Here is a 16677-nt window from a genome sequence, read left to right on the forward strand (position 1 = left end):
AGTCGTAGCTTCCTCAGTAGTAACCTTTGTAGTATCCTTTGAAGCCTCCGAGCCCGCCATAGCCACCAAAACCACCATAGCCGCCAAAACCTCCATAGCCGCCAAGTCCTCCAAAGCCTCCAAAACCACCATAGCCGCCGAGACCTCCAAAGCCACCTAGACCGCCAATGCCTCCAATGCCGCCAAGACCACCAAGACCACCGAGACCACCAATGCCGCCAATGCCGTAGCCGTATCCACCATAGCCGTAGCCTGGGGAGATAAGACCAGCTTGGCTGACAGCCACGAGGGCGCACAGAACAACGACGACGGCAACCTTCATTTTAAATCTGGAAACGGTTGGAAATTTTATAATCTTGTTAGTCTTATAGTGTAGTAGAACATATTGTAGTCTTATATTGAAGTAGAATAGAGTCTTATATTTTAGTAGAACATGCTGTAGTTTTATTTTGTAGGATAAAAGATATGTGGAGTCACAGGCAATGACAGATTTTGAAAAGATACTAAACAATAAGTCGTCGTCGTCGTCGTCGTCGTCGTCATAGTCTACAATCAGCGAAATACTGATTTCAGTGCTGCTATACTTTATCAGTTTCTCAGCTTATAAAAAATAAATGAAGCAATAAACTAAGATTAATTACGGTAGATTTTAAAAAAACGTGGATGTAATTAATATGATTCTATTCAAGTAGAGGTATTCTTTCAAGAAAAAGTCACTGACATCTCTCAGCAATTGTTTTCTTTTACCGAGAACCCTTGAAAGCATAGTTATGCATCGATATTTATCAATAAAGGACACAAATAAACAAAAACTTTAAAATACAATCACGAAGTCAACGAATTGCGTCCTCACAGTTTTTGATTAAATGTTAAAACAAATTCCGCTTGTCTGAGAAAAATAAAACTAGAGAGTAAATGAAAAAAATGTGTTTTGTTTTAAACTGACAGAAATCCATTCTATACCATAATAATCAGTGTAAGAGACGGCCACTCTTCAAAGACTTACCGTTTAAGGATGGTTTCTTGCAAGTACTGGCTGACAAACTGGAGGTCCTTCGTATTCTCAATTCTCACAGACTTATATAGGGCTCAGATCAGTCGCCTCAAGGGTTTTGGCCCCTGTCGTCGTTCATCAAAGTCACTGACTTCTGGGTTGTCTAATCATAAAAGTGTCTTATTCTTACCTATGAGCTACTGGTCAACTACTTTCTGATGAATATCAGTGTCAAGCATAAAATTGGATAAGTGATTTCCTGCCAAAAAAATCAGGTCAGAGGTTTAAAACTTGTTTGCAACCCTCTGTTAGGAGGACTGTTTGGCGGACTCAGGTATGGAGGTGGCTTGTATGGCGGCCGACGTGGCTGTTACTACTGCTTTCCTTTCTTCGACGACTTCTTCGACTATCGATTTAACGCACACTGAGGTAACTGGCCATCCTGAGTTGTAAACTTGGTGAAAAAAGTCCTCGCAAGTGATTTCTCTTTCTCCCTCTTCTGCTCTCTCTCTCTGTTCTGCTCTCTCTCCCTTTTTCTCTCCTCGCTATCTCTTACTATCTCTTTCCCGCTCTCTCTTTCTGCCATCTCTTCCCTCTAACTCATAACTTCTCAACACAACTTAAACCAATTCTTTCGTATGGTTTCGAAGTGTGTGGACTTTGTGCTTTGATGATTATATTATCTAGAGAGTTTATTTGTTTATCATGAAGCATTTTTCCATGTGACAGTTAGAACTCTAAATGGAATAATTTACGGAGGATGTGGTTTGATGCCTATTGCTTATTAACTCTAATGTGGCTTGTAGTACCTGTGTGGTATACAGATATACTCATCTATAGAGTCAATCGGTCAGGGAATGGTGGAAGCCGTGAAATGTCTATTCCCTAGAAATTAATGACTTTTTACATAGCAAAATTAAATATTGCAAAGACAGAAGAAAAGAGGGTTAGCAGTGTATGTTTAAAACAATTTTTAAGCCATATGATAAAGTTACTCATTTTTTTTTCAGATTCCCAGAGGATGTTCTCAACTGAAGTCAACAAACTAAGCAGCTGTCATTAGATGTAACAGCAATAAACTAATTGTCGAGCAAACATTTGAAGTTTTCATCTTGAAATTCTGTGTGAGTGAGTGAGTTGCAGTTTGATTGGTGGCCGAATTCTTCAAAACTGAAGAACACAAGAAATTAAAACTAAAAAGTGCGCACGCACGCCCTCACACACACATATATATATTTTCTTCTTGTTCCTATTTGCCCCCAGTGGAGCACAGGGCCGCAACCACACCCCGCCATCGGACCCTGTTTTCGGCGTCCCTTTCACACACACACATATTTATATAGTTAACATCATCTCTATCATCTCTGCAGCTGGCATTTCAACTTATAATGCTAGATGCAAGATGTTTCGCTGCGTGAATAGATGTTTCTGCAGTTGCTAGTAAAGATGCAATGGCACAGTGGCAGTATATTAAAGTTATTACCGTGTAACTCCAGAGAATACAGTCAACCTTAAGATCGAATGTACCTCATTTCAGTGGTGAATACCCTGATAACGGCATGTACATTGTGTTATTCTGGAAATAATTCCTACCTGGTTTCAACATACATGAACCACCCTACCGACTTTCTCTAAAAAAAAACATTTACACATTTTATAACACCAACGCATTTATGAAAGATGTCTTCATAATAGCACAGAAGATAAACGCCAATTACTTTACAATTAACTAAGTAATAAAATAAAAGAGTAAATTTAATCAAAGAATTTTTACCACACTCGTAGGACATCAGACATTTCCACCTGCAGCAGGCAAGCAACATAAGACCACGTGACCAGGCACGACACTCTGTGGAAAACTTGCCGGAGGAATAACTATTTACGAAAGTAAAGGAGGGAACTGGTCGTCCTTAGCAAGACCTGCTCACTGTTGTACAAGACAGACCTGAGTGGTGAGCTTTGTCAACTGTCGCATCTATCCATGTGCAACTCCCAATGAGGCAACCAGGTCATAGGTTATCGTGTAGACAGGCCTATAAGTGAGTTTCAGAAATACACCAATAGTTTTGCAAGTCAAATCTTTGTTGTCTAAGTTTATCTCTTTATAATAATGTTTGACCTGTCGTACACAGGAAATGTCATTTGATAATCGCGTGAACTTGACAGCTGCTACTATTATTGTTGTTGTCATTATTATTATTGTTATTATTACTATTATTATTGCTTCTGTTGTTGTTGTTGTTGTTGTTGTTAAAAGAGAACTTCTAGGGCACATTTCTTCACGTGGCAACAGAGAGCAATTAACCATTAGGAACTCAGCCTCTCACTCCGTCCAAGATGTCGACCTTAGACAAACATGGCTATAACTTTACTAGCTTTTTGTATTCGTCGACCCAGATGTCTCTCGGTCAAAAGAAACTGCCATTCAAGATAGAAGGGGGCATCACATCCAGTGGAAACGACCCAAAACACATACAAGGAAAGACCAGAGTGAGAAGAAGACATCGAGTGAGACAAAAAAGATTAGTCCCCATATGTCGTTACTTGTCCCTTCTTCAGTCATTCAGGAAGTCGCACAATGGGAGTTGCACAAACCCAAGATTTATCTTTTCTCCATAACTCGTTATACACTTACTATCACTGAATGTTTTACTACTAGACACATGGTGTCTTCTTAGTCCAAAGTCAGGTGAAATAATTTTTAATTTTCAAACTGCGATATGATTGGTCATGACGTCACGTCGGGCGGTTAATGATGAAAAGCTGGTTTGCGGTACTGCGATGTTCTAAACTTTCATACTCATCCGGTTTTACTTTTCAATATTTTTCGAATAAGCAGCAAGTCAAAATTGTCTTCGGTGTTAATAAATAATCGACATCACAATTTTGTAGTTTTCTTTTTTCGTTTTGAAAGGTGCAAGCACAGTCCGAGAAATATTGCATAAACAATTAAGGTTTTTATAAATCGGACATTCATCTGCCTACAGAACAAATGAATCCAGTAAGTTTAAAATTTACAGGCACAGTCTACAAAAGAAATGTGCCTTGGTAACTGTGTGATTGTGTACAAACTGATTCAAAGTCATCATAAATATACTATATTGTATGTATCAAACGCGTTTACACAGGACAGTACAAAGAGGTCCAGCCCACACATTTTGAAAGAAACTACAAGAAATTTTTAAAATTTTGATTTTTATTGATTTCACATTATTCGTAATCAACTGTTGTCAGCCTTTAAGAAGAAGAATCTTCTGGCTCTGAAACAGAAAAAAGTTCCCACAAAAGTATTAATCTATGATGATTGGTAGTGTGTAATACAAACATTAAAAGAAACCCAAAACAAGACTCGCTGTTTATTTGTCAATTTTATTGGCCAGAATGTCCAGCCGTCTTCAGCATCTCAGATTCAAAATAATAACTAAATACTTCACATTGCATTGATATCTGTCAGCTGTAAAAACTTTAGAAACAAAGCTGGTTCGATGCATTGTCATTAGTTATCTTTTATGTGCGGATCTATCCGTGGTATAGATATAAACCTAATATACATTTGCTATATGAGCATTGGAGCTCTTGTGGCAAAACATTCTATTTCTATCTTAGAAATGTTTTTAAAATATCTTGGATTCGTTTGCACTTATTGTTGTCAACCTGAAGCAATTTAATGATAAGATGACAGAAACGGAAAGTGTGTGTGTGTTTACAACTCACCGATCGGTTGTGACTGCTATTTTTTGTTGAGTCGTAGCTTCCTCAATAGTAACCTTTGTAGTATCCTTTGAAGCCTCCGAGCCCGCCATAGCCACCAAAACCGCCATAGCCGCCAAAACCTCCATAGCCTCCAAGTCCTCCAAAGCCTCCAAAACCACCATAGCCGCCGAGACCTCCAAAGCCACCTAGACCGCCAATGCCTCCAATGCCGCCAAGACCACCAAGACCACCGAGACCACCGAGACCACCAATGCCGCCAATGCCGTAGCCGTATCCACCATAGCCGTAGCCTGGGGAGATAAGGCCAGCTTGGCTGACAGCAACGAGGGCGCACAGAACAACGACGACGGCAACCTTCATTTTAAATCTGGAAAAGGTTGGAAATTTTATAATCTTGTTAGTCTTATAGTGTAGTAGAACATACTGTAGTCTTATACTGTAGTAGAATAGAGTCTTATATTTTAGTAGAACATGCTGTAGTTTTATTTTGTAGGATAAAAGATATGTGGAGTCACAGGCAATGACAGATTTTGAAAAGATACTAAACAATAAGTCGTCGTCGTCGTCGTCGTAGTCTACAATCAGCGAAATACTGATTTCAGTGCTGCTATACTTTATCAGTTTCTCAGCTTATAAAAAATAAATGAAGCAATAAACTAAAATTAATTACGGTAGATTTTAAAAAAACGGGGATGTAATTAATATGATTCTATTCAAGTAGAGGTATTCTTTCTAGAAAAAGTCACTGACATCTCTCAGCAATTGTTTTCTTTTACCGAGAACCCTTGAAAGCATAGTTATGCATCGATATTTATTAATAAAGGACACAAATAAACAAAAACTTTAAAATACAACCACGAAGTCAACCAATTGTGTCCTCACAGTTTTTGATTAAATGTTAAAACAAATCCCGCTTGTTTGAGAAAAATAAAACTAGAGAAAAAAAAACAACAACAGTATGTGTGTGTAATTCAAACTGACAGAAATCCATTCTATACACTAATAATCAGTGTAAGAGAAGACCACTCTTTAAAGACTTACCGTTAAGGATGGTTTCTTGCAAGTACTGGCTGACAAACTTGGAGGTCCTTCGTATTCTCAATTCTCACACCCGCTTATATAGGGCTCAGATCAGTCGCCTCAAGGGTTTTGGCCCCTGTCGTCGTTTATCAAAGTCACTGACTTCTGGGTTGTCTAATCATAAAAGTGTCTAATCCTTACCTATGAGCTACTGGCCAACTACTTTCTGATGAATATCAGTGTCAAGCATAAAATTGGATAAGTGATTTCCTGCCAAAAAAAAATCAGGTCAGAGATTTAAAACTTGGTGCAACCCTCTAAACTGATATGAACTTCTCTATTTCTGTCATCAATTACTAATAAAACTTATTTTTCAAAATAGTCGAGCAAAGAAATTTGCTGACTAAATTCCATGAGATTTTTTATATCGCTGGTCAGTCCATCCTTCACTTGACTCATCAGCACTGGACCGCTGGTGTAGTGAATAGAATGAATAGTTTTTAACTGGGTCTCATGTAACACACTAGATCAGTGGTTCTCAAAGTATTTCGGACCGCGGACAACTTTACTTAGGTAAAAAATATGGCGGACCACCAAGGCCTAAAACTCACTCTGTACTATGAATTTCAAATTAAATTGCCGCATTTGTTTCATTTTAATTCAAAACTAAATGTCGTTTTGTGACAGTAGTATAGTAATAAGTTGACATAAAACTTCGTCTACCTCGTTCTTTGTAATTAAAATGTTAATGCGAGGAATGCATCACTTTAAACATCACTTTGCTGACATATGCCGAATGTCAGCCGCGGACCACCTGACTTATGCCCGCGGACCACTAGTGGTCCATGGACCACAGTTTGAGAACCACTGCACTAGATGAATACAGTTTCATAAAAATGTTTAATTAATATTAAAGTACTTGTGTACAACTTTCCTTTAATTCAATAATACAAGGGAATGTTTATATTTATTTCGCCTCACTAGCTGAGGGTTTTTCACCTGACTTCTAAACAACTTGAGTGGATGGATGGCTTACTGAAATAATATTGATAAGACATGCCACTGCATGATATGATTGTCTGTGTGCACGTGCACCTTGCACGTGTGTTTAGGCCATGAGTGAGTCCTACATCACTAGCATTAAAATGAGCAAACGAGCAAGTCAATAAGGTTACAAGTCAATAATGTTAAAACGAAGAATGTAAAATACATAAGCACTTTCTTTATCTTCAAAAGACATGATGTGATGCTTTTATTGGAAGTAGAAATATTTTTTGAATAGTCTTTGTCTATGACAAGCTTCAGTTTTGTTTTTAGCTGCTTACTCACTTTTAAAAGCAGCTTCTTTGTTTTTTAAAATTTTTTTTTTCTACTTTCGATATTTTTTCTTTTCAAAATTTCTTTATGATACTACCAAAAAATCGGAATATAATCATGAAGAAGCCCACAATGATATAATAATGGACGTGTAATACATTATGACTGTAATATACAGTGTAAAATAGATAACAGCAAATAAAAACTAGTCTATAATTTCCTTGTGTGAATAGTTTGTAAATAATGATGATGATGATGATGATGATGATGATGATGATGATAAAAGTAATAACAAACGTGTGATTTATATAGCTAATATTCACGTTCAGGAGCATGATCTCAGAGTTTAGTCTGAGTTTAAGACAGAACACGAAGGATGGAAGTGAAAACAACTTTGCAGACAATAAAAGACAAACACAGAAGACACAAGCAAATCAGGGAGCAAACAGTAAAGATGGAGAGGTTCATTAATCTGCAGAGCAAGAACGAGCAGGCCGACTAGTTAATTGACTATAATTACAAATATAGACATCTATGATGATTGATGTGAGCATTAGCTCGTGGAACAGTTTGTTTCAGTGATCGCTTAAAGGATTCGACCGCGGATGTGAAAAAGAAGAGCCAGAGCCTTCTCCTGTTTTGTAGCACAGTAACTGAACATCCGGTGACTATACGCAGTTTTTCTTCTGAAGATTCAAATATTATATTATATGTCAGATATGTTTGTGCCTTCTGTGTTTTTCTTAGTGTTTAACCCTCAGTGACTAAACGTGTTTGTCCAGTGTATGTTGAATGTATGAAAATATTAGACGGGGAAAGGTTAAAAACATGACAAGGTGTTTAGTGAACACTGTTCACCGGGTAGATGATAAGATTTTTGTGTGGTGATGGTTGATGATTGATATTATATTCGGGGTCTGCTAGCCGCGCTCCTTACCACTGCAACTCTGTTGATCATGATTGACGCCTTGCTTTCCATGTTCAATGTGCTCTACCAATATCTCTTCCTTCTCAAAAGGTCTGTCCGTCTGAGCTTACGACCTTGTCACCACAGAATTGAAAACTCGGTGTCGTGGGTTCGAATCTTGACGCGTTCTTAGTTTTTCTCTGCCCGGGTTGTACCATACATGCTTTCATGTAGCGGCATTAGATATCTACCCTATCAAGGTATTTATTCGTGAACCCTCACTCTATTTCTCTTCTCTTTTTAAGTTATTTCAATTAAGGCTATTTATTCAGTCCTTGTGGATCCCAGTAGGATCTCTATAGGTAGGCCATTTCAGGATATAAAGAGTTGCTGTAATACAGTGTTGTCTGCCTTGAATGGTGTTCACTGTAAGTCAGTGTGCATGCACATGTGAATACATACGGATATGTTACTATTATATTGATTCCACAGATATTTACGGTGTTCTTTGATGCGTTTCAGTACGTTATAGACCTGTAATAAAATGTGATCAAGTCTAACATTTTGTTGCTTTCCTTGCATTATCGTTGGTTTGTGTCTTGTAGGTTTTAACGCTCTTTCATATAAAATAAACTGAGAAGTTTATTTTTTAAAATCTGAATAACGGTGATAGATAAAACTTTAACTTTCTTTTTTGATACAGAACAGGATAGCGGTAATGATTTTAGACTTAACATTTTTCTCTGTTTTTCCTCTAGATTGTATCTGGTGGATTTATTTTAAAGATAATTCACTGGTAACAATCAACATGAAAAACAACTTGTGTTTTGTTCTGAAATGATGTAAACTGAACCTCAGATAGATAGTCTGTGTTGTGAGTTATGAATGTCAGTCTTTATTGAATATGTCCGTAACAGTAACTATTCGTCAACAGCAATCGTGTCGTCTTCAAATACCCACCAGGACAACATGACGGACATGTTTTAAAATATGTTTACACAAATCGGTAATTTTTATTTTTTAAAAAACTTTCAGAAGTCAACAACGCAAACACTCAAACGATAATCGTCAGAACTTTAGAAGTTTTTAAATTGTTTATTTCATTTACGTGATCACGATTGAATTGTTATCACCCAAGAAGAACAATCTTGTGGCTCTGCAAAAAGAGAAAACTTATGGTTATAACACGAAAACTAAATAATAAATACATGAAGGGCAAAAAAGCAAGATAAAAAGCAGCTTCTCGAAAAAGGGAATCTCTCTTTTAAACACGCTCGCACGCACAAACGCGCTCACACATGCACACACATCCTCTACCTGCCTGCCTGTATGCCGATTTCTGTGCTCGGTTTCTTTTTCCCTTATAATGATATTAGTATCAATAAACAAGTGCATTGTCATATAAAATATATTTTATACTATTCATGTATATACATATATATGTATGTGAGAGACAGAAGGGGAATAAGTGTCCGTGCGTGCGTGGTCACATTTCTAACTCACCGAACGTAACCATTTAAAGAGGTGTTCACTTTAGTCGTAGTAGCCTTTGAATGGGAAGCCACCGCCATAGCCATAGCCGCCGTAACCACCGTAGCCTCCAAACCCACCGTAGCCGCCGAGACCTCCAATGCCGCCCCAGCCGCCAATGCCACCAATGCCGCCAATGCCGCCAAGACGTCCAAGACCACCAAGACCACCAATGCCGTAGCCGTATCCACCATAGCCGTAGCCAGGGGAGATGAAGCCGGCTTGGCTGACAGCCACGAGGGCGCACAGAACAACGACGATTACCTTCATTTCAGAGCTGGAAAAAATATTAAAGTTTTATCAATTTATTTGTTTATTATCAAAACATACAGAAAGAAGCAATAAAGGAAGTAAGGAAAGTAGAATAAAAGATTAATAATAAACAAGATGGTAATTAGTTGTTAAATCAAAGTTTGTCAAGATGTGAAATAATTTTTGTCACTCAAGCTCCCAAGACTTACCTGTAAAGATGCAGGAACTGAAGACTTGCAAACTGGAGGTCTTTTCGTGTTTCAATTCTTACAGACACTTATATAAGACTAAGATGAGTCGCCTGAAGGGTTACTGATTTGTCAAAGTCTTTGAATTCTGAGTTATTTGATCATAAAATTAAGTTGTCGTACTTATAAGACTGTTAAACTGTTTTTTGCTGATGAATGTACTTGTCATATTGATGATCACCTAAGCGATTTCCTGCCAAAAAATTAAGATCAGGTCGAAAGTTCAAAACTTCGTCTAAGCTGAGGTGGAGAGTACTGTTCTATTTTTCGGTGATCAATCACTAATAATTAGGTGACACTTCCCGAATTTGAACGGAAACCAATCTCTCAAAACTGTCACACCGATGTGGTTTGGTGAGGAAACTCTGTTCGACTTTTTCACATCATCATAGCCTGCAGTACAGTTGCCTCCCCTGATTTGCACCAGACCACCTCCTCGAGTGACTAAACGTCTGGCTTTTAAATTTAAGTTTTATTTTTAACTACAAACACATCTGTCCATGAGTATTACTCCTTACACCAGTCAACAAACTGCTGGTCCATTCTCTAACCCATTTTTCGTTCGTTTCTTATGTTGATTAGTTGTCAATAGTTGTGATAATAATCAGCTGACCAGTCCAGTATCGTCTTCCTCTGTAGATTTATGACTTTCCGTCTTTAGTGTTTATTCCCTGATTTTTCTATTTGTCTTCAATGTTTGTCTTTTATTGCTTGTCTGCGCAGTTGTTCCTCCTTCTTTCCTTCACATGCTGACATGTCTCCTTATCTCAAGCGCCGAGAACATGCTCCTTCGTGAACGCTATTTAAATCACACATTATTTTTGTTATCATTCTTATTAAAAATAATATGTATATGTACGTAAACTTATAGCAATAGAAGAAAATGGAAGAAACTCTAATTTCTTGTGTACATTCCCAGTGCATTGAAGCACCTGTGTAGAATGTTTCCGGTATTTGTGAAATACAAGCGAGTATTGAGATTTTGAATGTTTTACCCTTCCAAGTAGTTTAGAACAAATTACCTGTTTCTGAGTGTATGAGCGACTACATATTTATATAATGTATAACATCTCTCTCTCTCTCTGCGTTGTAGGCGAAGGCTAATGAACGAACCGACAGTCAATAAACATTAGAATGACTGTGCGTTCATTCCTCTTTTTTTCCCTTGAGGAGCATAGGGCCACAACAACCAGCATGACAGCATGATGAAAACATTTAACTATTGAAGTAAAATATGGATTAAAAAAAAACAAACCAAGAGGTTTGTGAAGGATTCGAACTTAGACACAGTTCCAAGAAAGAGGAAGAGAATTCCAAACAGTGAGGACTGAAAAGGAACTTGCATTTGTTTGGTGATCGTGGATATTATTTGGGGTCTATTTTTTATATCTTTCACCACTTTAATTCTTTTTCAGACCTGGCCCTTTACTTTCCCCGTAGACATACGCCCTTTCATACTCGCGACCCTATCAGTCGAACATCAGTTGTTTTAGTCATTTTCTCTCTTTCTTTCTTTTTCTTTCTTTCTTCCTTTCATTCATTCTTTCTTTCTTCCTTTATTTCGTTCTTTCTTTCGTACTGATTATTTTTTTTTTTTACTTGCAGTCTTGTGGTCATTTTAAGTTTTCAAATAAAGTCTAGTATCAGCGCGACAACGCCTTGGCTTCGTCAGGGGACGTAATGTTCAGTGATGAAAAGCAATTGCAAGAGTTTTTCCTTATATCGTTGTCGTTCATTGTCTCGCATTGGATGTCAGCCAAAATGCGAAGAGAACTTGTTTTAATAAATATTTCTTATTTAACATAGATTAATTTACTTATAACTTAATTTATCAAATACGACTTAGTGTAGGGAATCACCAGTCTATTCATTCTAACAGAAGAAAAAAAAATTAGAAAAACAAATAATGCGTCTGATGTGTCTGATGGAGCTGTGAGAGATCATCAATGTCGACGAATTTCCATCCCATTTTAACGAGATTTGTTGTGTAGTCGGGACACGAGTTTTTTGTTATGTTACCAAGCCGCCACATAGTTGAGAATGTTGTGACCGTCCCACGAAGAAAAAACTTTGCCCAATCCTGGTGTATGTGTATATCTATATAATTATATACTGCTATATTATCATTAAAGATTGATGCAGTGTCCTTTGCCGTAATTTGAATAACATATGAACATGTAGCAAAATATCATAAACACATTTGTGTTCCTGTTTTGCACAGAAATGTTGAAACATCCTGTCAAGAGCTTCAGCCTGCATTGAAGACAGGGGGAGGTCTTCTGTCTCCTCTTTTTACGGATCAGTTTTGATAGTCGTTTTCACGCACATGAGAAGATGGAGTAAGTCTTTTCTCGTTAAACTAGAGAGCAGCAGACTTTAGAGAAAAACGTTCAGTCAACTCACTAAGTGAACATAACAGGAAGCAAACCATAACACTTGGCAAGAATTTTATGAGACAGATATTTGTTTTTCAAATATTGTGTTTATTGATTTCACGTGATCATATCTTTATATGTACATATATGCTGCTTCTCTTCAAAGACAATCTTCTGGTTCTGTAAATGAAAAAAACAACTTAGTATAATAACAAAATTAGTACACAAAATATTTTTGTATAAATTAGTTTGTCACTTGCATGCCAGAAGACAAGACAGAAAATACAGATCCGTTTGTAAGTCCTTCAATTTGTTAGTCATTTTCTTCTTCTGTTTCTCTTAAAGTTCGTTAATCAGTTTTTGTATTTTTCAACAGGCACGTCTTTCAAAAATTCATTGACTTTTGTTCTTATTATACATAAATATACATATTAAACTCTGTCTTTGTGTGTGTGTGTGTGCGCGAGAGTGTTTATTGCGCTGACAAATATTAACATGTTTCATGCTTACCCATAGTTTTAAAGTTTGTCTTTATTTAGTCGTAGTAGCCTTTAAAGTGTGGGTAGCCACCTCCATAGCCACCGAAACCATCATAAACCACACGACCACCGCCGTGACCTCCGTACCGCCAATGCCGCCAATGCACCAATGCCGCAAGCCACCAAGACTCCACCATACGCCAGTACCGTAAGCCTTGTAGATTAAGGCAGCATGTCTGAACCACGAGCACACAGAACAACAAGATGACTTGCCTCATTTTAGCAGCTGGAAAGTACAAAATATGGTCAAATACATACTTGTACATACGTTCCCTCTCGCACGCACACTTTTCTTAATTAAATTCAAGATGAGGAAAAGTAACATGAAATGAATCTCCTTTTCGAAATGTACAATTAATAAACATCTCTAATTTTTTTGGCAGTTTTTAAGATGACGATGAGACTATCGGTTAAAGAGATCTTACGTTTTTGATCGGATATCAAAACTGTAGACGAGAAAGTGATCCTTGCTGATAACAGTCTTTCAGCCTCTTTTAAATATTTACATGTTTCAGCACTTACCCAAAAGACGCAGAACTGACTTTCTTAACTGATAGCTGCAAAGAAAGTCTTTTGGAACTTACAAGTGCTTATATAATACATGCGTCGCCTGAAGTTGTTCCATCACATTTGTCACATCTGAAGTTTTGAGTTATCTAACATCAAATGTCTTTGCGAGGTTTATGTTCGATTGATGTTATTTTAGTTTTCCTTACATGTTTGCGTCACTTACACTCAAAAAGTTGAACTGACTCCCAACGAACATGAAAATCAGGATAGGTTCAAAATCTTAGTTTTATTGTTTCCACCCTGCTCTCTAGATCAATCACTGATAAGTCGTGCGTACACGAACAATCAACAATCCTCAAAACTGACAAAGGTGCAGTGCCAAGTTAACTTCAGGTTGCCCCAGCTGTCTATGTCCTAATCATTTTTTTCACCTACCTCCTGTACCTACCTTTCGTCTCTGTCTGTAAGAGAAAAATGTTTGCGGATGATCAATCAGACCTATCTTGATAGAACTTACTGATAATATCGGCTTATATCTGTCGGCATATACTAATTCAAGATATATTTATGTATTTGTCAGTTCTACTTTCAGAAAATAATGTTTTTCTTATTCTGCAGCAACCTGAATTTAAAAGGCAATATAATTGCTTTTTTTCTTCTATTTATTTATTAAGACCTTCAGAGATACGTAACATCAGACGCGCGAATGCATTAACTAGCATTCATGCCTTCACCGAAGTAGTAACTTCGATAGAACATTACGTCCACTCTTAGTATAATTAATTTCCAGGAGACAGCCAAATTAAAAGGTTACATTGGAGTTACAGGACGAATTTTCTTGCTCAGCCGAGTGGACTGGGAGCGAAGACGAAGGAGAAGCTATGATGTGTGACGGCCATGCTGGAACAACAATGGTCTGCAGCAAATTGTGTCTCTGTCATGCTGGAGTGACAACAGCTGTCCGAGGATGCGACTTTAGAATGTTGCAGGCTTGACATTTTTAGAACACAAGATGACGACGACATGAAATATGTAAGAAATAGATTTGTTCCTCACAGCTTATCTGTCAAAGACGTGATTCTATCTTTCTATATAGATATAACATTAGAATATCGTCGGATATTTAATAGCCCTAAATAACTTCCTTGCAATCATTTTTTTCTTTAGTTTTTTATTATTGTTTAAATTATCTTCTATTCTTAGTTTTTTTTTTTTTGTTGATTTTCTTTCATATTCTCCTTTCTTTATTTATTTTTTTTTTTTTCTTTTTCTTGCTTTTCTTCATCCTTTGCTTGCCTTTTTTTCCTGCATCAGCTGTTAATTACTTCTGTTTTTATTTTCCATCAAGTTTTATTATTTTTACTTGTAATCTTTTGTTCCAACTTTGTCATCTTCGTTGTCTTCAACAATTCCTTTCTCTGTGCTAATCACCAAAACTCACAACTTTCTCATTTAATTTCCTTGAAGACATCCATCTTGCTTTCTTACTTTATACCTATTATTTTGAATGAAACTTCGTCACACAGCTAGCGTTTCTTTCGCAAGCTCGAGACAAAGTTTTCAGCTTGTAACCCAGTGTTATTTTAGTAGCAGTTCGCGCATGCGTACAATCAGTGCAAAAAAAACCGTTGCGAACAAATTGTACGCCTTCAATGTCATTAAATCGTTTTATATATTATATAGGCGTCGCAGCTCGTGCAGCACAACACAACACTCGAGGTCATTCAAGCATTCATTCCGGTCACCATACAAACTATCATGTTTTATTACATTCAAACCTCACCACTAAATAAAACCCTTTTAAATATGCCTTCAGTTTGAATAGCTTGTGAAAAAATGCTTGTTATTTTCTTGTTGTTGACCTTTACAAATACCAGAGGTATAACCGTATAAATATGACCTCATCAGTCCTCAGCTCTGAATGACGACATCGCCCAACTCTGCCAATCCAGTGCCATCTCTATACCACTGATGACGCACGTCAGATCTGGATGGTGTCTGCTGTGTTTCCTCTTTTACCTCACTTATGCTTGCTCTCACCATGTTTTCAGTGAATATTTTTGGTTCTGACAAATTAACTTCAGTCAGTCTTTGTACAACTGCTGACAGTCTTCACAGCAGCAGGTATTGCCTTATACTTTATTGTAATACCTTATTGGTATACGACCATCTTAAAGAGAAGAGACATAAAGATTATCCTACAGCATCTCATTTTCTCTGTTCTGATCAAAATCAAATTAAATTTGATATAAAGTCATGAATATTATATTATTAAAAATGTCAACCCTTCTCCTCTACATGTCAAGCTCTAGCATAAAAATTAATGATTATCCCCGACCGTACACAGTACAATGATTTGAAGCCTAGTTAGAACCAAGACAGCCCCTCTGTCAAAACCACCAATGGGAAAAAACTGTCAGTTCCGTTTAGATATCTCCTTTGCCGCCACTGCATTTTTATTTATATACATTACTCTTCTTTCTTTATTGACTTTCTGTGCTGTTGAGCATTCTGACTGCCTCTAAAATATAAACTTTTTCGCGAGGAGCTCTAACACGTTGGATCGAACACCGAGGAAATCTTCAGACTAAAAGTCCTTCTGTCGACCGCCAATACGATGATTGCGGTTCCTGAAAACAATTTTACATCGGTGCAGGTCCCACACGAGGGGCTTGCCCCTTGCTAATGACTAATACCAATGCACCACATCGCCGACCCGCCGGCTGCCTGCAGCACCGCTTCTGTGTTAGGCCGACGTTGATCCCTAAAGGTCTTCAGCCCACGCTCTTACGAAGCCACCACAATCAGTCACACTCGACCGCGCCGATCCGTCTCCCTTGCGAATCAGACGCACTTCATGCCACGTGGGGCTCGCTTCTGGAAGGAAGTGACGCAAAATCGACATGATGCCACGCACGGGAGCACGTTTTCTGTCGCGAAGATGACAATTTCGGGTCGGTAGTCGGCAAGTTTGAAATATGGGGGACCAGCAATCCGCGGTTCGTGTCACGATAACGTCCTAGACTTGACATGTATAGGAATTCACAAGTCATTTTTTCCGGCGCAATGCCCAGCAGATTCGCCTCATAAATCTTTTTACTGAGTGAGAAAACATCATATTTAGTACGCCAGACGTCAGAGCATCGATTTTGTTTTCTGTAGACATCTACATCGATTGAAAATTATTTATCATCGAGAGTTGCTGTAGTCAAGCTCTGGAGACTTTGTGAATCACGTGGTCTAATGATCTTATGATTATTCTCCAGTCGGC

At 37.7% G+C, this 16677-nt stretch overlaps 4 protein-coding genes across 4 annotated transcripts in view; all 4 read right to left on the bottom strand.

Moving 5' to 3' along the window:
* LOC112577016 (acanthoscurrin-1-like) overlaps positions 1-16677 on the bottom strand; it is a 162409-nt gene that overhangs the window by 14594 nt on the left and 131138 nt on the right. The window lies entirely within an intron of this gene.
* Positions 14-322, bottom strand: LOC112577368 (glycine-rich protein 23-like). The gene has a single exon (XM_025260428.1). The coding sequence runs from the start codon at positions 320-322 to the stop codon at positions 14-16; it is 309 nt and encodes a 102-aa protein (XP_025116213.1).
* On the bottom strand, positions 4751-5068 carry LOC112577369 (glycine-rich protein 23-like). Its single transcript, XM_025260429.1, has one exon. It carries the CDS (start codon positions 5066-5068, stop codon positions 4751-4753), a length of 318 nt encoding a protein of 105 aa, XP_025116214.1.
* The window catches only part of LOC112577370 (neuropeptide-like protein 31), a 12789-nt gene continuing 5597 nt past the window's right edge, over positions 9486-16677 (bottom strand). The window contains exon 2 of the mRNA XM_025260430.1: positions 9486-9746. Coding sequence (XP_025116215.1) covers positions 9486-9746 — 261 coding nt within the window. The remainder of the gene's footprint in view (positions 9747-16677) is intronic.

The sequence above is a fragment of the Pomacea canaliculata genome, linkage group LG12 (genome assembly GCF_003073045.1).
Source record: "Pomacea canaliculata isolate SZHN2017 linkage group LG12, ASM307304v1, whole genome shotgun sequence".
Taxonomy (NCBI): Eukaryota; Metazoa; Mollusca; class Gastropoda; order Architaenioglossa; family Ampullariidae; genus Pomacea; species Pomacea canaliculata.

Excerpts from the sequence above, each read along its gene's own strand:
- LOC112577368 (XM_025260428.1), bottom strand. The coding sequence starts at position 322 with ATGAAGGTTGCCGTCGTCGTTGTTCTGTGCGCCCTCGTGGCTGTCAGC.
- LOC112577369 (XM_025260429.1), bottom strand. The coding sequence starts at position 5,068 with ATGAAGGTTGCCGTCGTCGTTGTTCTGTGCGCCCTCGTTGCTGTCAGC.